At 40.2% G+C, this 21,488-nt stretch overlaps 1 protein-coding gene across 3 annotated transcripts in view; it reads right to left on the reverse strand.

Annotated features, from left to right (window-relative positions):
- Positions 1 to 18,947, reverse strand: part of LOC135088878 (uncharacterized) — a 36,168-nt gene extending 17,221 nt beyond the window's left edge. For 2 of the 3 annotated variants that reach the window (XM_063983957.1, XM_063983943.1), the window contains exons 1-4: positions 18,789 to 18,917; positions 11,728 to 11,879; positions 11,398 to 11,572; positions 5,384 to 5,610 (exon numbers count right to left, since the gene is read on the reverse strand). In XM_063983957.1, the coding sequence (XP_063840027.1) occupies positions 5,384 to 5,610; positions 11,398 to 11,572; positions 11,728 to 11,879; positions 18,789 to 18,812 (578 nt within the window). In that variant the 5' untranslated portion in view covers positions 18,813 to 18,917. Of the gene's footprint in view, positions 1 to 5,383; positions 5,611 to 11,397; positions 11,573 to 11,727; positions 11,880 to 18,788 lie in introns of all 3 variants that reach the window. The other variant, XM_063983949.1, reaches the window with a different exon arrangement.
- Positions 18,948 to 21,488: the final 2,541 nt, after the last annotated feature.

Genomic DNA, 21,488 nt, shown 5'->3' on the forward strand with positions numbered 1-21,488 from the left:
CATTTATGTGCGCAATGACTTAACCTGCTCTCGTGCCCACGCTCTTGAATCTTCCAAGTTTTCCACCATCTGGCTACGACTACAGAGTCATTCTCATACTAAATTTATCTGTGCTGTATACCTCTCACCTAACTCCTATGATTATAAGAAATTCTTTGACTACTTAACTTCCAAAGTGGAGCACATTCTGACCCTCTTCCCTTTTGCAGAAATCTCCATTCTTGGAGAATTCAATGTTCACCACCAGCTTTGGCTTTCCTCTTCCTTCACTGACCATCCTGGTGAACTAGCCTACAACTTTGCTATCCTCCATGACCTAGAGCAATTGGTGCAACACCCTACTCGTATTCCTGACCGTCTTGGAGATACGCCCAACATTCTTGACCTTTTCCTGACCTCTAATCCTTCTGCTTATGCTGTCACCCTTTCTTCTCCATTGGGCTCCTCTGATCACAATCTCATATCTTTATCTTGTCCTATCGTTCCAATCCCTCCTCAGGATCCCCCTAAGCGAAGGTGCCTCTGGCATTTTGCCTCTGCTAGTTGGGGGGACCTGAGGAGGTATTTTGCTGATTTTCCTTGGAATGACTACGGCTTACGTGTCAGAGACCCGTCTTTGTGTGCTGAGCCCATAACAGAGGTGATAGTGTCTGGCATGGAGGCGTATGTTCCACACTCTTTTTCTCATCCTAAACCTTCTAAACCTTGGTTTAACACAGCTTGTTCTCATGCTATACATGATAGAGAGGTGGCCCACAAAGGGTACTTAAGCCTTCCATCACCAGAATCTCATGCACTTTATATTTCTGCCCGGAACCATGCCAAGTCTGTTCTCCAACTAGCCAAAAACTCCTTCATTAACAGAAAATGTCAAAACCTTTCAAGATCTAACTCCCCTCGTGATTTCTGGCATCTAGCCAAAAATATCTCCAATAACTTTGCTTCTTCTTTCCCTCCTCTATTTCAATCAGATGGCACCACTGCTATCACATCTATTTCTAAAGCTGAACTCTTCACTCAAACCTTTGCTAAAATCTCTATCTTGGACGATTCTGGGCTTGTTCCTCCCTCTCCTCCACCCTCTGACTACTTCATGCCACGTATCAAAATTCTTCGCAATGATGTTTTCCATGCCCTCACTGGCCTAAACCCTCAGAAGCCTTATGGACCTAATGGGGTCCCTCCTATTGTTCTCCAAAACTGTGCCTCCATGCTTGCACCTTGCCTAGTCAAATTCTTTCAGCTCTGTCTGTCAACATCTACCTTTCCTTCTTGCTGGAAGTTTGCCTACATTCAACCTGTTCCTAAAAAGGGTGACCGTTCTAATCCCTCAAACTACCGTCCTATTGCTTTAATTTCCTGCCTATCTAAAGTTTTTGAATCTATCCTCAACAGGAAGATTCTTAAACATCTATCACTTCACAACCTTCTATCTGATCACCAGTATGGGTTCCGTCAAGGCTGCTCTACTGTTGATCTTCTGGCTTTCCTTACTGAGTCTTGGTCATCCTCTTTTAGAGATTTTGGTGAAACTTTTGCTGTTGCCTTGGACATATCAAAAGCTTTTGAAAGAGTCTGGCACAAAGCTTTGATTTCCAAACTACCCTCCTACAGTTTCTATCCTTCTCTCTGTAACTTCATCTCAAGTTTCCTTTCTGACCGTTCTATTGCTGCTGTGGTAGACGGTCACTGTTCTTCTCCTAAATCTACTAACAGTGGTGTTCCTCAGGGTTCTGTCCTGTCACCCACTGTCTTCTTATTATTCATTAATGATCTTCTAAACTAAACTTCTTGTCCTATCCACTCCTACGCTGATGATACCACCCTGCACTTTTCCACGTCTTTTCATAGACGTCCAACCCTTCAGGAGGTAAACATATCATGCAGGGAAGCCACAGAACGCTTGACTTCTGATCTTTCAAAAATTTCTGATTGAGGCAGAGCAAACTTGGTATTGTTCAATGCCTCAAAAACTGGTATATGGGTGATATCAACAGAGAGTGCTCATCACCTGGGTTTGGAGTGTTTTTTATTGTTTTGTGCTGTACCAGAAATCCAAGGTTGGTATTACCATTGGTGTCCTCAAGTATCTAAAGTTCATAAAGAAATATTCAGTCAGGAATACAAAATACATGAAGGCGATACAAGATGATATCAACAGCTCAGCGTGCAAACAATGGGTTGGTGTAGCTTTTTTAATTATATCTGGACGTTCAATAACCAGACTTATTAACATCCAGATGTAACCATCCTGATATTAAACTAGACATACATCCAATTAAATATCTGGACATACACACACCTGTGTGATGTAGCAGTGCAGCAGTGTGGGCCTGATGCAGCATGATGCATCACTATGCAGAAGATGTAGCACACCATAGTAGTGACACCTCTCATTTGTTTGTGTGTATCTGCAATGCAGCTACTGCTGCATAGTGTGACGCTAACTGTAATGAGACACCCTTCATTTGTTTGTGTGCATCTGCAAAATGTAGCAGAACCACTGCATACTGTAACACCAGCCTTTCTCTCCCCCTCAATCACAGGCAAGCCAGCACTTATGTTGTGGCAAACAAGTGGTTTGTCCACACAAATAATCTTTATGTTCAAGTATATGAGCTGTACATGGATATACATATACATATACAATACTTAGTACCTACAAATTTACTGCTGCTATCTGCAGACATGCTGTATATATTTGCAGTAATTTTTAACTGGATGATATTTCTCACATTTGCTATTGTTATTCTGCACACCTACACAACCACAACTCTTCCCTGTTCCCACTGTCTCTTGGGCATGTTCACATCACTGCTGTTCTGTCACCTGTTGCCATGTGCCATGGGGCACATGCTTGTTTTCATGGCCAAAAAGGATTTTTTTAATGTTTATTACATAAAATCAATACATTTGACATAAGTTTCCCTACTTAATGAGGATTCACCCAATACACACACACACATACACAAATATACAAAATCAACTTGAGAAAACACTATTATACATACTGTGGTGAATGTAGGACAAAGACTGGGAGAAAGCTAAAAAAAAATTCCATAAGTAAGCATTTGTGACAAAAATGTCACTGAAGGAACATGTCTTAGAATTGCTTGTACATATATGTAATATTGTACAGTACTATTTTTTGTACTGATATCTGGTAAATGATGAAAAATAATCAGACATGCAATATCCAGACAAATGCAACTTCAGACAAGCCATGGATGAATTAGAACAGATATTGGAAAGATTATTGTATAGTTTCTTTACTGTACCAATTTCAATTCATTAAACTTTTGATATTTTATAAACTGTACAATGCCCTGCTATGCAGTATTTTGGGTTATACAGTTGCCTTTCATTAGTACCCTTTTGGCTCACCACGTGATCCTTTGTAATCGCCATCATGATCGTCAATCACAGCACCGCTAATCAGAGAGACTCCATGTTACCACCTTAGTTCTTTCCATGCTGTTCATCAAGCCTTGTGTGTATGCTCAAGCAACTGCTTTATCTACCCTTATTTATTTTGCCAAGCCTTATCTAGGTGTGCAGACATGCTTGATAAAGAGCCTCCATCATCTTGTGTGAAAAAGCCCCCAAAAAGTCCACAAAAGGCCTAAATCTGGACATGAAGCTGAAGATTACCAACCATAGTGAGGAAGATCAGAGGGCAAACTCCATTGCCTGGACTCTTTGTCTGCTCCAATTTTTTATGGTTTTTGTATCTGATATTTTTTCATTTATTTCCATATGACTTATATAGCTCATTCTAATAGGATATGTACACATATATACATATTACATACATTAAAACATGAAAAAAAATCAATTAGAAAGCAGAAATAATAGGTCTAGGAATGTGTCCCCTTTTCCCATTTGATCTTAAGCTCATTATACGATGGATTGCTATATGATTGGGTTTTCAGGAATGTAACTCAATCATAGAGCTGAGGTGAAGTGTATTTATTACCTTCAGTTATATGCATAAAAAAAAATTCTCTGAGTGTTGTAATTACTTTGGCAATATTTCTTTTAAACTTTTGCCAGGGCCTGTCTCAGCTAAGTTGGTACCATAGTTATTTTCTGTTTACTGCACCATACAATATTGAAACTTGGAGTATGGGACTAGCAGAAAAGAAGAGATTGAATTTAATAGAGATGAGATATCTAAGAGTATGTGTAAAGTAATTCTGATGGACAGTCAGCAATGAGGGAGTTACAAGAGTGAGAAACTTGGCAGGACAGTAATGTGTGCTGAGATGGTTTGGACATGTTGAGAGAATGGTGGATGATAGGCTGGTGAAGGAGACAGCAAAATCAAGTGTGAGAGGTGTGAACTTGCAAGGTAAACCACATAAGGGATGGACAGATAGTGTATGGGAGACCTTGAAAGGAATAGGACTGTTACTGGACCAAAGAAGAATGATTGTGCATAACAGAAACAAATGGAAAGCAGTTGTGAGTGTATGATGAATGACATGGCCCTGGAACCTCCAAGGGAGGCACCACACATCAATGGTCTCACACAGGTGTGGGGAAAACAGGTGTGGTAAGAGACATTTTATGAAGGAGCCTTATTCCAGACCAAACTGTCCAATCTGTGCAGCTAATGTCTGTAAAGTGAGGGCAGGTGTACCTTCTCTTCTCTGTTAAAGGCCATGGGGATAAGAGAGTGGTGTGAAAGAGTGAATATGAATGTTGTGTGCCTTGTCTTAACTACCTCCCTTTGTGGGAGAGAGGGACTTGGTTGTGAGTGAGTATATGTATGTACTTTTATTAAAATTCTAGAGCAAATCATGTCAAACACAAGCACTAGTGGAACCTCTCCAATGTTATATCCAACCTGTCTGTAGATGGGTATGCCAGGTGCAGTGGCAGCACAAAGCTAAATTAATTATTTTTAATAAAAAGCCATTATTCTATGCCATTATGAGTTAATTATGAGTTACTTTATAATGAGTTAATTATTATGAGTTATTATTAACTCATAATTAATTATGAGTTAATTATGAGTTACTTTATAATTCACTATTATGAAAATAGATTCATCTTTATGAGAACAAATTCTAGTACAATGTAATATTAATACTGAATTATTGCTATCATCATCTGACAATGAAGATAGGCTTTTGAATAAGTGCATACAACACACACAAAAGATTTTCTACTTTCGGTTTTTTTTTCTTTTTAATTTTCAAGGAAAAGATTTTGTTTTCTGAAATTATTTTCAGAATTCCACATAAAATGTTGTGAGCCTATAGTATATAACAGCAATAATGACAGTGGTGGTAGTAATAATTCAAGCATTAAGGGATCGGTGTGCATTTTTCTTAAAAATATAAACAAATAAAAAATTTAAAAAACCCAGTCTCCTCACCTGCAGCTGATGTGTGCTGCCTCTCCATTCAACTTGTCCATGCACACCACTTTAGTTGCCTCGTTGGGGTCTCCTATGAAGTATTCACGCCATTTTTCATTATTTTCTGGTTGCTCTTCATCCTCATCCCCAATACCACCAGTAAATTTCTTGTGACCATAAATAACAACAGAGCTCCAGGAACTCCTGTTGCTCTTCCACTGCAGAATGGTGGTACCACGTGGAATCTGAGAAAATAGGCATGTTGTGAAATAGCCTTAGTTATGGTGTTGCCATCTGTTTGCACAAGTAATGGTTCCAAAGCTGAATGAAGTGTGAAGAGTTCTGTTTCTCCATTCATTTCTACTTCAGGTTTCTGTTGGAACTATTGTTCCAGTAGGGTTTCCTGGTGATGGGTACTAATTTCAGTTCAAATGTAAAAACCCACACAAATGAGTGGATGAACCAATGAGGATCTGGTTCTAGCAGATCCAGGCTTCTGAAACAAAACCATGTTCAATTTGCTTCATATACTGGGAGTCAGTTATACTCTAGGAATGATCAGAATGACACTCCTGCTCCCACTCAAGCAGTCACATTCAAGGAGCAGTCAGTGATACACAGTACCCCACTACCTCATTCAGCTTAGTCACACTCCAGCCAGCATCCAGCACAGTTCACCACTCCTTCAATTCAGCTTACTACTTCTTCAGGCAAGCATTCTGTCCCAAACTCTAGCTAAGTGCTTGTCTAGTCTCAGGCCTGTGTACTGATAGGTACCTAGCTTCCTATGTGTCTGCCTAAATAAAGGTATTATTTTATAGCTTGGCATTAACTTGTACATGCTAATTAGCCATACTTCAGTCCCTCCATTCAGTCCACTTTCCTCCATGCCTCTGCATCACAGGACACCTACCACTCTTACCAAGTCATAACTAAGTAAGAGCCAAAAATAAGCAGCAGATATTACACACAGTAAACTTAAAATGACAGACACTGTGCTTTTTGCTTATTGATGATGTTATGTGTTTGGACAGAAACCATTTCACATAATGGATGACTTTCAGTGACTTTATCCACAAAATTTATTTCACTGGCAAATTTTCTATAGCATGGAACTTTTATATTGCCAGCAAACTTACCTCCTGTTAACCTGTTAATTACTTCCTAATTAATCACTAATGTCCTACAGAGCTGTTTCCTAGGTCTTAACTGAGAAACAGATGAGTAAGTTATAGAAGCCTACTTGAATTTGTGAGCTTGTACTGAATGATTACTGTCATACATTTTAAAACCTGGTGATTCTTTTTACTGTTTTTACTGTTCTACACTGATCTTGTAATTAGTCTTCATCATAATTCATAAAAATTACAAGAAAATAACATTTACAACATTCAAACCTATCATAAAAACATTAATAATAAAAATATATCAGTGAAGCCATAACTGCCATACACCTACCAAGTCAATACACAATGCCTCGTCCAAGTTTTGTGGCATTATTATTATTATGATACAGTTTTTATCATACAGTTGAACTACAAATAAACTCCAGAGGTCCTGTGCAACATGGTGGATATGTGACAGAAGTGTTGCCTAACATGTACTTCACAGCAATGTCAGCCTTGTATTCACTAATATGTTTCCTCTGGTATGTACTTTCTTATTTCTTATGATAGGTTAAATTATAACTGATCAAGTGATTACAACTGTTTTTTACTATTTATGATAGATGACAGAACTTTAAATTGGTGAAATAATTATAAAATATAATATGAACAATAAAAGTTAGAGTTGTGAATATGAGAGTAGCTAGTAAGTCCTCACAAAAAGTTTTTAAAAATAAGCACATTTTTTGTTATTATACTCACCTGAACATAATTACATAATCCTAATTTCCCCATCTATTGCAATAAAACAATCCTATACCTCTTTATAGATAGATCATTCCTCCCCTCCCAGTGAAAGTACCTAGGTGTGTTCATGCAGAGTGGTAACCCACTCAGTTCCATTTACCAAGACACCTTGTTTAGTTAACTACTGCTACAAGAAACAAGTGAAAGAGGGAAAGGGAGGCCAGAAACCTATATTTATGTTGTTACATATGGGTAACTAAATGTATTTGTAAAAATGTTTTTTCAGTAAACCTCTGGGGGAAGACCAGGGTTGAATTAGCTAAAAGTCCTCTACCACTTCTGCAAAATAAGAGCTCATTAAAATATACCAAAACAGCACAGACAGTAGTACAGTAGAACCTGTTTTTAACTTAATTCATTCTTGAATGCCATTCAAAATCCAAAATGTTCAAAAACTGAAACTATTTTCCAAAAGGAATCAATGTAAAATAGATTAATCCATTCTCAGACACCTGCCCACTATGTCTTAGTGGGTAATGACCACTGCTAAGATGGCTGCTCCACAATATTTTCAAGCCTGGAAATTTTTTTATCCAGAAAGGATGTACTGAATGAACTTAGTGGCACAGAACTCATCAAAAGATATTGATTAGACCATGCAGGCATTCTCTTTGTCACCAATCAAGTGAGCGGAACCCTTACATAGTGACACAGAGAGGAGCAACCCACTCACTGCCAAAATGAAGGTGATCCTAACACTATGACATCTTGTTGCTGGGAAAAGCTACTGGGAAAATGCAGTTGTGCAGTAGTGATGGCACTGTGGATGATAGAAAGTGTCACAGAAAGCTTGGGATTACTCCTGAGCGCCGAACCTTGTTTGTTTACATTGAGGTTCTTTAACTTCTTCTACAGGATCACATTTAACTTATTTCAAAGATTGAATCATTGTCTTACTCTTTGTGTCTCTCCTCCAAATATATAAAACAAAGGAAATACTTATAGAAAGTATAAATTAGTAATAAAAATATTGTAGTATCTGAAATCAAGTAACTTTGTCCAAAAGCCGAATTATGGTATGGCAACCGAAGCAATTGAGTTCAAATTTTTGTTCAAAAACCGAGTTCAGAAAGGGAGACATTGAGTAACTGAGGTTCCACTGTAATTATTCACAAAAACACAGTTGAGTCTTAAAATGCAATAAGGTATACATATATATCAACTACTTAATCTGTTCTAGCTTGAAAAATTTTGGTTTAAGAAAAGATAGGAAGAAACTGGTTCTCAAATAGATGAATGGAACAGACTCAGTAGTCAAGATATTAGTACTAAGACATTAGGGAGTTTTAAGAGAAGATTAGATAGATTTATGGATGGGGATGATAGGTGGAAATAGGTAGGTATATTTCATACAGGGACTGCCACATGTAAGCCTGGTGGCTTCTTGCAGCTTTCCATATTTCTTGTTCTTATGTAATCTCAATCACTGAAGCAATATTAAATATCTTACACTTCTATTTTACGATACCATAGTAAAGCACAATTCTTTAGAATAATGTATCACTAACAGTACACATGTGCTAGTGCATGTGATCATTCAGGCGTCACTGATAGCATCATCGGATAAGTCTGGTGTCACTGGGGATTTCTAAAGTATGATCTGCAGTGCTTGAAGTGCTGAATGTATCAGAGGCAACACGGTAGCTAGTTGACAAAGCAAATGGCACAAAGGTGATGGAAGATGCAACAGACAACTCCAACAATGTGCACTTTCTCTTGGTGGCTGGAGACAGCCTCGTCAAGGGTTTGATCCAGCCTAACAATCAACAATAGCCTCTCATAATCAAACACATACTTATCCTGCCTTTAGATTAATTTTAGATTACCCGAGAAAGACATTAAACAAAAAACTCATGGTCCCCATGAGCAAGAAAAATTATAAAGGGAATAAAAAATGCTGATGGACAAGATAAGAGGCAAGGTGTGTACTATGCAGAACACAGAATTATTTTTGTTCCTGCATGGCATGGTTGTGCAAATGCCTTGTTTAACTATGAAGATTAATTATCAATTTTAAATAATAATCTAGATTTAAAATTACTCAAATTTTCAAAATAAGATATGTCAATCATACTTGAAGGTACATAAAATATGACATCAAAATGATTTTAGTTTATCAATTTATACATACATTGAAAATGCAACAGAGAGAAGGCTGGAATCAAGAAGTGGAATCAAGAAGTGCAATGTATCAGCACAAAGGTGATGAGGAATGCCATGAGGAGGAGGAAGAGAAGTAAAGCAGTAAGTCAAAATCTAATTCCAGTGGAAGCATGGAAGAGCCTAGGAGAAATGACAGTGAGCTGGATTATGGCAATGAAATGGCAGTGGATTGTTTAAAAGAATCTTGGAAGGCAAGAGGATGCTGGGAGGGTGGAGAAAAAGAGTGCTACTTCAATTATTTGTGAATATGGGTGATTTGCAGAGCTGCTGTAACTACAGAGCTGATGAGCCATGTAAAGAAAATATGTGAAAGAGTTGTGGAAACGAGAATGCAAGGAAATGTGAGGATTACCAATGAAGAATTTGGTTTCATGACAGGGAAAAACACAATGGATGCAATTTTTGCTTTGAGGATGTTGATGGAGAAATTTAGGGAGGGACAAAAGGAGCTGCAATGTGCATTCATAGACTTAGAAAAGACATACAACTGAGTGCCAAGAGAAGAGTTGTGGAATTACATGAGAAAGCTGGGAGTGGCAGAAAATTAGCTGAAGGAGGTGAAGGACATGCATGTACAGTACCAGCATAACAGCAATAAGGTGTCTTGCAGAGATGGAAAGTTTCAGAGTAGAAGTGGGCACTGCACCAAGGATCGGCTTTGAGCCTGTTCTTGTTCGCAACTGTGATGGACAGACTGTCTGATGAGATCAGAAAGGAATCCCCAAGGACCAAGATGTTTGCAGACAATGTAGTGATTTCTTGTGAAAGTAGTGAAGAAGTGGATGCAGACCTGGAGACATGGAGATATGCACTGGAGAGAAGAGGACTGAAAGTGTGCAGGTCCAAGACTGATTACCTGTGTCCCAACAGAGATGACCAGGAAACAACAAGGGTGCAGGGTATAAAGATGGTAAATGTTGACAAATTCCGACACTTAAGGTCAATGGTACAAATGAATAGAGAGTGTGCTAATGAAGTCAAGAAGAGAGTGCAGGTTGGAAGGAATGGCTGGAGGAGGGTGACAGGATTGATATTTGGTTGAAAGATTTCTGCAAGAACAAAAGGAAAAGTGTACAAAATAGCAAAGAGGCCCGCCATGCTGTGGTATGGAAATTATACCAATAACAAAGAGATGAGGTGGAGATGAAAGTAGTGGAACTGAAGATGCTTCAGCGTGCTCTTGGAGTGACAAGACAAGAGAAAATAAAGAATAAACATATCAGAGGGGCAACAGACATATGTCACTTTGAGGGAGAAGGCAAGAAAGGTGAGACTGAGATGGTTTGGACATGTCGGAAGGGATGAGGCATATGTGGGAAGAAGAATGCTGGAAATGGATCTACCCAGCAAAAGGAAGAGAGGAAGATGAAAGAGGAGATATATGGATGCAGTGAAGGAAGATATGCAAGTGATGGGTGTGACAGAGAAAGGCACAGAAGACCAAGTGTATTGGAGAAGGATGATCTGCTGTGGTGATCCTTAATGGGAGCAATGGAAAGGAGAAGTTTTCACATACTTGTATATGACACATGTTCCTAAGAACCCCACTAAAGACATGGCTGTAACATAAGACTACATTTATTCCTGTCCCTACACTCCTACTTTGCATGTTCTGCACTCATTCTCCTCCCATCCCTTTTTCTCAAATAGTACAGCAAGATGTTCCTATTTCACATCTTTTTGTACCCAACAAATATTTCAAAACATCAAGAGACTACAATGCTTCTCCCTGGCCATATGAACACCACACCATCCCATTAATTACTACATAATCACTTGCCTTGATGAAAATGATGTTGGAAATATCAATAATAATATGAGATTTAAACAAGACAAAGATAATGACAATGATCATAAGAGAAATAATGCTGTAATAAAAACATTAATCTGGTAAGAAAATGTTTCCATCCTTTCACATTGTGCATACTGACATGGCCTCCAAAGTCCCCAGCATACCATCATTCGGATATCCGTGTATTTATTATAGATCTTGTCATCAGGACCACTTCTGCCCATCCGAATGTCAAGAAGGTCTGCACTGCAACCAAATGGTAGAATGCTGCTAGGAACAGGTGCAATGATTACACTCAAAAGTTTTTCAGCCTTTTTTGAATTTGCAAACCTTAACAGCCTGTGGAAAGAGTAAAACAAAGATTTACATAAGCACAGATAGGATGCCAAAACCTCTGACTTTTTGTCTTACAGTATCGTCAAAGTATATTTCATACCACAACATTCTACAATGATTTCCCTTAGTCTTATGGAAAGAACATAAGTGACACTTACTCTTCAGCTCTCTGATTCTCTTCAGCCCCAGCAGTAATGTACTCCATTTGGCTCAGCAAGTGTGGGCAGAGGCTCTGTTTGTATGCTTTCAGAACCACACTATCAAGCCCCATCTGCACAGCCTCGCAGGGCAGAAGCTCCTCCTGCAATATCTTCAAATTATAAGTAAATGAAAGTTTAGCATTATTACACACACACACACACACACACACACACACACACACACACACACACACACACACACACACACACACACACAAATTGAAACAATCATGACATGACTTAATACAAGTAGCTTTTAGTTAGTTTTATACAAATTAAATGGTATTTGTATGCTTGTGTATATGAATATTCCCTATAAAATGCATATACTATAGTACATGTAACAAATATAATAGAGCTAATGGTCTCCCTTGTATTCAATGATGACATCATCTGAGGTCACAGGTAATCGATAAGTGGCCAAAACTCCTAATTCAATAATTACATTAAGCTGCCCATAAAATATTGCTTTAATGTCAGATATTCATCTCTTTATGCAGAATACATAGAGGAATTGATAGCCTCTGGTGTGGAGGCATACTCTAATTCTAAAGTTCATAAATCTTAGTTTAACTCAGCTTACTCTTGTGCTGCCCAAAGGCTCACAGACAACTTAGCATTTCATCTCTTGAAATTTATAACTGTACAATATGTTGACCCAACACAAAGCCATCATATAGGCAGCAGCTAGCCAGCCAATCAGTTCTGTGCCCACACTCATTAACCCGCCCACTGCCAATGCCATAAATTTATGATGTCTCACATGCGTTCAGTGCCAAAGTTGTGAATTTCCGATGGCAACTGTTTATTTGCTTATTGAACCTGACAGAAAATACACTGTGTGTACTCCAAACCTTACTCTAGCCTGTGGATGTGCATGTAATTAATGAGTGTGGTGTAAGATTGTGCCTGGAGTTTTAGAAAATATCACACACTTCTTCACTTTTAAAGTAAATCAGTAATGCTTATAAATAGTATCTATGAAAAACAATGGAAAAAGTGCCACCACACATTCATCACATGCAAATTGCAATAGGCTGCTGATCATTCAGTGAGGTGAATAATGTAATGCCAACCCTCATTCCCTCACATACAACAAGTAGCCTACCAATCATATCTTTACATTGTTTAGGATTTTCCAGTCCACTGAAAAAAAAAAAAAAAAAAAAAAAAAAAATGAAGATTAAAATTGGCTGGCACCACAGGTTGATCCATGGTCAAAAAGGCCGGCACTACGCAGGTTGAAGGCCACACACACACACACACACCCAGTGTCTCACTTACCCATCCTAATTTGGTACAGTAAGTAGGATGGGAGAGTAAGACTTGAACGTCTGCCTGTAATCATGGCAATTCTCTCCTCTAATTTGCCAAAACTCCTTCATCAATGAGAAATTTCTAAATTTTACCAGATCCATTTCTCTTCATGACTTCTGGAACCTAACCCAAATATCTCCATTCTTTCAATCTATTTCATTCAGATGATATCACTGCCATCTCCTCTGTCTCTAAAGCTAAATTCTATTCTCAAACCATTGCTAACTCAACACTTGGAGATTCTTGAGGAACTTGGGTTGTTCCTCCATCACCACTCTCACACATACATACTGTCAGTCATTCCTTAACCCTTTGACTGCTATTTGGTACATCTTTCCTTAATTACTAATCACTGTAAGACATCTTTACTTATGCTAAAGTAACTTCAATCTTTAAACAAGGTAGAAACTGCAAAATATATTCCTTTTAATCCCCTTCTTTCCTGTAGATGCTTATAAAGATTTCATGCACTTCTTATGGTGCTGCTAATTGTTTCATATTATGATGAAAGGGTTAACATCAAGAGTTAGAGAACAAAGATGTCTGGTGATACTGAAAATGCATATATATTTGCTAGTATAGCAAACCCTCGTTATATCAGACCCCATTATAGTGGACTTCCACATTTAATGGACGTGTATGGCCTACAGACCATCCACTGGATTTACCAGATAAATGATGGTAAATGAGACAGAATGTCCAGCTTGCAGGGAGAATATTACCTGTATTATTACTGATACTTCACTAAATGCTTACAACACATTCCAGTATTTTACATCAGGTATGTGTTTGTCATCATCACAAATATTTTACTACACTGTGGCATCTTGGCATTTAGAGCTCCCTTCTAGTGGAGCTCATCCTGGTAAGAAATCCTGGTAAGCAGCAGTAGTGGCAAGGGAGGGAGGGAGGGTGTGGGTATGGGTGTGGGGTGTGGATGTAGGTGGTGGTGGTGATGGTGGTGGGGAGTGCACACCGCACCAACCAGGGTTGCGCTGTCTGCCAAAATTATGGTATTTTTGTCATAATTTGGTGTTTGTCTGCCATCTGCCATACATTGTCTACCATACACTATGCAATAATATATAGAAAAAATGTCATAATTTTCACATTGCAGTATAATAATTTGGATGGATGGAGGGAGGGGAGAGGAAGGTAGGGAAAGGGGAGGGGTTAGAGGCTGTGGCACTCCTGACCCACTCATCATTGCTTTTATCTGATTTTACCTTAAATGCCAGTGGCTTTGCCTCAATTAGTTTACTGTACTGTTAGAAATATGCCAGATTTTCTTCTATAAATAAGGAAAACTCTGAGTGCATGTTTACAAACATTTTATTTTATATTTCAAAACACTAAAATTAAGAGGAAGTGATGATTAAGACTGGCTGGCTTCATCACACCTTGTTCCAACTCTCTTCTTTAGTCTGCACATTGTCATAAAAAATATATTATGTAGGGCATAATTAGAATGAGAAATGAGTGTGTGAAGGAGGGAGATGGAAGGGAGAAGAAAGAAGAGAGAAAGGATGGGAATGAGAATTTGACAAGTCTCTGACAAGTAGCCTAGCCCACAGCAAGTTAGTATAGAGTTAGTGCAGTCATTTGTATTCCCCATTTTATTTACCCCATTTCTAGTTGTTCATTCAGTTTGCATCTAAAGTAGTTTATAGCAAAAGAATTGCCCTTGATAATGGCATAATCAGTATTCATCCACCCCCCATAGTTCAGTCATAATTATTTTCTGAAGGCAAGTGTTTTATTCATTTAAGCCAGGGCTGACTGAGACAAGGCAGTGGGTGGGCAGGTGCATGTGTGTGATGTCACCACCCCACTCCCTCTCTTGTAACCCCCCATAGTAACTGAGTGGGAAAGCATTTTGCCTCATGTTCCCATGCTTTCCAGTCAGTTACAGTTGGTAGCTTGGACGAGACAGACATATTGTGCTAGGCAGTACTTCCGAGAAGACAGGGCAGGATACAGTTAGCTGAGCAAGTTGCTATAAGAGGAATTTGAGTAAACATAATTACAGCGCAGCCCTGCATGTATATTTAGAAATTAAGTGTCTCCATCAGCCTGCCTGTGAGTGGCACTAGATATAAACTACAAAGTGACTCCTCGTCTCAGTGTGGAGCGAGTACTTGGCATGGCAGTGAGAGGTGAATTACCCTCCTATTTGTTTTTGTGGGCAGTTTGTCTATGTGTATGTTGCTCAGTAAAATGCTACTGTTATCCAATTCTCTCATAAAAGGTTTGGAAGCAGAGGAATAATAATACACTGCTGTGTTGTACAATATTCTCCTTCCCTGGGTCATGCTGTTTCTGTGAAAGACGGCATGGCCTGTCTCCTGGGAAAGTGAATACAATATTGCACAGCAGAGACAGCGTTCTATGGAAATGGGAGAATTTTGTCTTGTTGTTCGCGAGGGTGTATTCTGTAGAACACTACAATCCTTATACTATGTGTGTTTGTTGCTTGTTGAGACTGTTTTCCCAAGGAAAGTGGCTGGCAATTCTTTCCCAGCTGTTGGAACTAGTTGTTGTATTATTTCCTTGACCATGGGTGAGAGAAACAGACTGGCAACCTCATGTGTAAGTAACCTGGTAAAGGGTGCACAAGTCTAAAGAGGACCTTGTAACCCATCTTAAGCCCTGTACCCAGTCACATAGGAGGTGACTTAGGGGAAGCTAGTCCATTTGAGACAGCTGCAAGAAGGGGAGCAATCTGTGGTTGTAATAGAAACAGGCGACCTTGCCAGGATCGCTGGAAGATTTGTAGCCATGTGGGGGAGACAGTTGTTTGTTTGTTTCATTGTTCTTTGCGTGCCTGCATTCAGCTTGTGCCATGGAAGGACAGGCTGGTAGCAGGGATGGCTCGCAACCTGAGTCTATTGCCTCAGCCAGAAGTGAGAGTGTTGATCTGACACAATTTGGTGTGAAGACATGTAGTCCCACAAATGGCATTCAAGGATGTGTAAGTCCTGCACACAGTATGAGTAGTTTTTCCCAGACAGAAGGAATGTCTAAGGAGATGAGATTTAAATTGGAAATGAGGAGGATGGAACTGGAAGTCAAAAAGGAGGCTAGAGAGACTAAGAAGTATGACCTGGAAGCAGAAAGGAAGTGAGAATTAAGAAGGCTTGAATTGGATGCCAAGGAGAGGAGATTAAAAACTGAAATGGCTAGGGAAGCCAGGAGGCTTGAGGCAGAAATGGAGAAGGAGAAGGCAGGGGTGTATGAGAAAGAAATGAAGATACTTGAGGCAGAAAGAGAAAAGAAGGAAGCTGAGAAGAACTGGATGTTTGAGTTGGAGAAGACAACAAATGAAGTCAATTCACCTCATGGCTTGAGGAGAGGAGTGAAGGAGGATACAGTAGAAAGCCAGATGGTGAGGAGTTTAAAATTAATACTAGAGTTTGATGAAAAGAAGGTAATAAAGTGGTCTAGATTTGAGAAGGCCTCAGAATTTGATTGGCTTTAGAAGAGATGGGTTGGCTTGGTGGCTAATATGTTGAAAGGCAAAACCTTAGAAGTTAATGATAGGATGTTAGTATAGGATTTAGAGGATTACAAGGAGTTTAAGGCCAACATCCAGAGAGCTTACGAGCCGGAGGCTTATAGGCTACAGTTCCATGGAGGGAAGAAAAAGTCCAGTGACTCCTACCTTAAGTGTGCCTGCTACCTTGAGGAGAATTTTGAAAAATGGAATGCTAGACAGCAGGCCACCTCCTACCATGAGTTAAAGGAGCCCATAGTAATGGAGCAATTTGTAAACATGACCAAGAAAGAACTGGTACTGCTGCTCAGAGAGAAAAGGTTTAAGACCTTGAAAGAGGCAGCCACATAGGCAGATGACCATATGCTGGCACACCAACCTGTGCCACGTTGGATTGGCGGTACGTCTAGCGGGCCCACAGACCTTGTGTCTGATGGCGCGGCCAGTGCCAATTTGTCAGGAAGTCCACATTATAGCAGTGGCTTCAGTAATAAATCTAGGTAAGTAAGCCCTGTAGGTAACAAGTTTCCACCCAGTCCACAACATAGACAGACTGGGAGCATGCAACACAGCACTCCCAATTACAGCATGCCACCCATGTGTCATTACTGCAAAAATACTGGGCACTTTAAATTTAATTGCCCCAAGTTAGTGACAGCCACAGCTTCCAAGACCTCCCAGAAGCTGGTGGCCCTCATTGTATCACACAACTGAGGTGTTGAGAGTGAGGATATTTGGTCCGTGTCTGGTCGTAAGGGTATAAATGCATGAAGCCCTGCCCCCTCATCTGTTGTTAACTCACTATCCCCTGTGAGGTCTGGGTCCATATTAATAAAGGCCTCCTGGGCGCAGCCCACGAGGGCGCAGCCAACCCCCCACGGGGTTAGATTAGGTCAGGGAGATTTCGAAATGTTAAGGGAAATTTCTGGTATTATTGCAATTTCAACCAATACATTGTATGTAACTATAGCCTTTCACAGGGTCTACACCTCACTGTATGGAGCATTTCCAACCCCATTTTACCCTGTCAGAAAATAATAATAACTTTAGGTGAGAGTTTTGAAGGTTTAAGTCAATTCTACCTCTGATCCACTTCCAGTTGTCTCTCATAGGACACTGTGTGTGTCCATATGTTTGTTATCAATGGTGTGCATGGTCGACAGAGACATGACGTTGAGTCACGTGTTAAAATCTATGGTGATGAGGGGTTACCTGCTGCGAATCAGGTCACACAGAAATTTGTCAGCTAATCACATATAGGAATGTATGTTTACAGAAGGAAGGAAAACTCAGGACTGTCTGTGCTGCATCAGTTAGACCATGGTTATGGATGAGACATGTACTGGCTGTGAATATACGAACTGGCAGTTTATCAACAGTTCTCTCAACTTCTTCTTAGGGTGTTAAGTAATTACTGTTGGTATGTAGTGATGACTGACAATGAAGGAGGTTACAAAATGTTACATTACATTAGTTTACCTTATGGGGGTTAGGTTGGGTGATGTGAGGTTTAAGTTAGGTAATGTTAGGTTTAGTTAGGTTAGGTTAGGTAATGTTAGGCTAGATTAGGTAATGTTAGGTTAGTGACTTTAAGGGCTTAGCTTGGTTACGTTTGGTTAGGATACCCTAAAATTTTCCTGTTTTCGATATATGTAATTTATCATCCTTAGACTTTTTTATGGCTGTCAATAATGCCTCATTTTTACTTTCCCAACTAAAATCCCGCCATTCCCACTAGGCCCCTATGCTTGTTGGCTACAGTGAAACTTAAAGAGGATGGGAGTATTGGTTGAAACTGCAAATCGATCATATTTCACTTATTTTTCGTCACTACCCCCAAATCTCCGATTCCACAAAGACCCCACAAGTTCGCTTGAGGGGTTAGCGGGGTTGGGGGGAATGCGGGCGCGGATGAAATACCATTATTATTATTATTATTATTATTATTATTATTAGTAGTAGTAGTAGTAGTAGTAGTAGTAGTAGTAGTAGTAGTAGTAGTAGTGGTAGTAGTAGTAGTAGTAGTAGTAGTAGTAAATGTCCTACATAAGTTTGTTCAATGGTCTGACTTGTTCACAATTCAACCTTTATCCTTAGCCAGCTATCTAGTAAAGCAGCAACATATCACTTTCACCGTTTACTTCATTTCTAACAACAGTCTTGTGCTGGCCCATCAAGGATTCATAATTATAAGGAACGGGATACTTACTGCTATTAACTGGTGCGACACCATATCGTTAGCTGCGCTGTGCCTCTATCTACTGAATTCTGGAGCAATGATTCTCTATACGTTTGGTCCATCTTATTGTGTATATTTTCGGTGCTTGTAATTTCGGCCCAGCCCACTGCTTATCCCATTGTTCCCATTGCTCATTACATTGCACGAATCTCATCCCATACTTTGTCTCATCTTCCTTCATTGGACCGTTCTGTAATTATGGAAGAAAAACATTTATCATAACATGACATCTCCCGAAAATTATTAACAAATAAGTAGCTACCTGTAACTGCGTAAAATACATCACCCATGCTCTACACAAGTGACTGTATTGAAGACCAACATGATTTAATGTTTATTTTCTCTCAATTAAAAACATAAAAACTACAATATTTATTCGTTTCCTCAAACTCTCTCTCTCTCTCCAGAAGCGAACTGGGTTGGGCGTCCGCTGCCGACTCATTCCAGTTCCACATTCTGTGAGCAGCACGGCGTCTTGGATGCTGTCTCCTCTGTCAGAGAAGCCTAAACGGAATTATTATATGCGACTCACAGGCGCCCCTTCATTCCCTTACATCTTCAAAATCTGTCTCTCGTCACCTGGTGAACAGAATCTTAACAGGCCTGGCACTGTCTCATGATCGGTCACTAGATATCAAGTTTGGATCCTCTTGCATGTATCACTGTCTCATGGCGCCGTGGATCACCTGCCTAAAGCTGCATGTGGACTGCCTGCACCTTATTACGCTGGCCCCAGCCCCTCCCTCCAGTGCCTCCCTCCAGGATCCGAGCAACCTCTCTACTCTCGACCAGCATCAGGACGGATGACCAACGGGCGGCCAGCGTCACCATTCAGCACTATGATGCATTTCGTCATCATCATAGGAGGAGGCAGTAGACACCTGCCGAAACGATAATTACTGCCAGTGAGGTCTAAAGCACTGTTCAGGGGGTGCTGTGAACTTATCATTAAACCCAGCTGTGACCTCACTGAACGTTTCCCTTTTGTGTCTCACAGCACAAGGGGGCAGTCACAGCCTGCCCTCTAAAGACAACTCTCTTCCTCCACACAAAACTACAAGCACCTAATAACACACACACCCTTCACTCAAAAATTTTAAAATCATCATGGCGACTCCTACACCAACCTCGGAGTCCCTATCTGGAGAGGGGACCGTAAATGTTCCCAGGTCGGACTGCCTTTCTGTCGACGATCCTAAGTGTCTTGACACCCCCCTCAACTTTTTCTTCATTAACTTCTGCAACATTCGCGGTCTAAGATCTAATTTTCAATCTGTCGAACACCACCTCTCCTCTTCTAAACCTCATCTTCTTTTCCTCACTGAAACTCAGCTGTCTGAGGCAACTGACAGTAGCCCCTTTTCTGTTCCCTCCTACTATCTCTATCCTCATTTTCGATCCAGAGCTGGATGCTGTGTTCATGTGCGCAATGACTTAACCTGCTCTCGTGCCCACGCTCTTGAATCTTCCGAGTTTTCCACCATCTGGCTACGACTACAGAGTCACTCTCATACTAAATTTATCTGTGCTGTATACGTCTCACCTAACTCCTATGATTATAAGAAATTCTTTGACTACTTAACTTCCAAAGTGGAGCACATTCTGACCCTCTTCCCTTTTGGAGAGATCTCCATTCTTGGAGACTTCAATGTTCACCACCAGCTTTGGCTTTCCTCTCCCTTCACTGACCATCCTGGTGAACTAGCCTACAACTTTGCTATCCTCCATGACCTAGAGCAATTGGTGCAACACCCTATTCGTATTCCTGACCGTCTTGGAGATACGCCCAATATTCTTGATCTTTTCCTGACCTCTAATCCTTCTGCTTATGCTGTCACCCTTCTTCTCTGTTGGGCTCCTCTGATCACAATCTCATATCTTTATCTTGTCCTATCGCTCCAATCCCTCCTCAGGATCCCCCTAAGAGAAGGTGCCTCTGGCGTCTTGCCTCTGCTAGTTGGGGGACCTGAGGAGGTATTTTGCTGATTTCCCTTGGAATGACTACTTTTTTTTTTTTTTTTTTTTTTTTTTATGTAGGAAGGATACTGGCCAAGGGCAACAAAAATCTAATAAAAAAAATGCCCACTGAAATGCCAGTCCCTAAAAGGGTCAAAGCAGTGGTCAAAAATTGGTGGATAAGTGTCTTGAAACCTCCCTCTTGAAGGAATTCAAGTCATAGGAAGGTGGAAATACAGAAGCAGGCAAGGAGTTCCAGAGTTTACCAGAGAAAGGGATGAATGATTGAGAATACTGGTTAACTCTTGCGTTAGAGAGGTGGACAGAATAGGAGTGAGAGAAAGAAGAAAGTCTTGTGCAGCGAGGCCGCGGAAGGAGGGGAGGCATGCAGTTAGCAAGATCAGAAGAGCAGTTAGCATGAAAATAGCGGTAGAAGACAGCTAGAGATGCAACATTGCGGCGGTGAGAGAGAGGCTGAAGACAGTCAGTTAGAGGAGAGGAGTTGATGAGACGAAAAGCTTTTGATTCCACCCTGTCTAGAACAGCAGTATGAGTGGAACCCCCCCAGACATGTGAAGCATACTCCATACATGGACGGATAAGGCCCTTGTACAGAGTTAGCAGCTGCGGGGGTGAGAAAAACTGGCGGAGACGTCTCAGAACACCTAACTTCATGGAAGCTGTTTTAGCTAGAGATGAGATGTGAAGTTTCCA

The sequence above is a fragment of the Scylla paramamosain genome, chromosome 3 (assembly GCF_035594125.1).
Source record: "Scylla paramamosain isolate STU-SP2022 chromosome 3, ASM3559412v1, whole genome shotgun sequence".
In the NCBI taxonomy this organism is placed as follows: domain Eukaryota; kingdom Metazoa; phylum Arthropoda; class Malacostraca; order Decapoda; family Portunidae; genus Scylla; species Scylla paramamosain.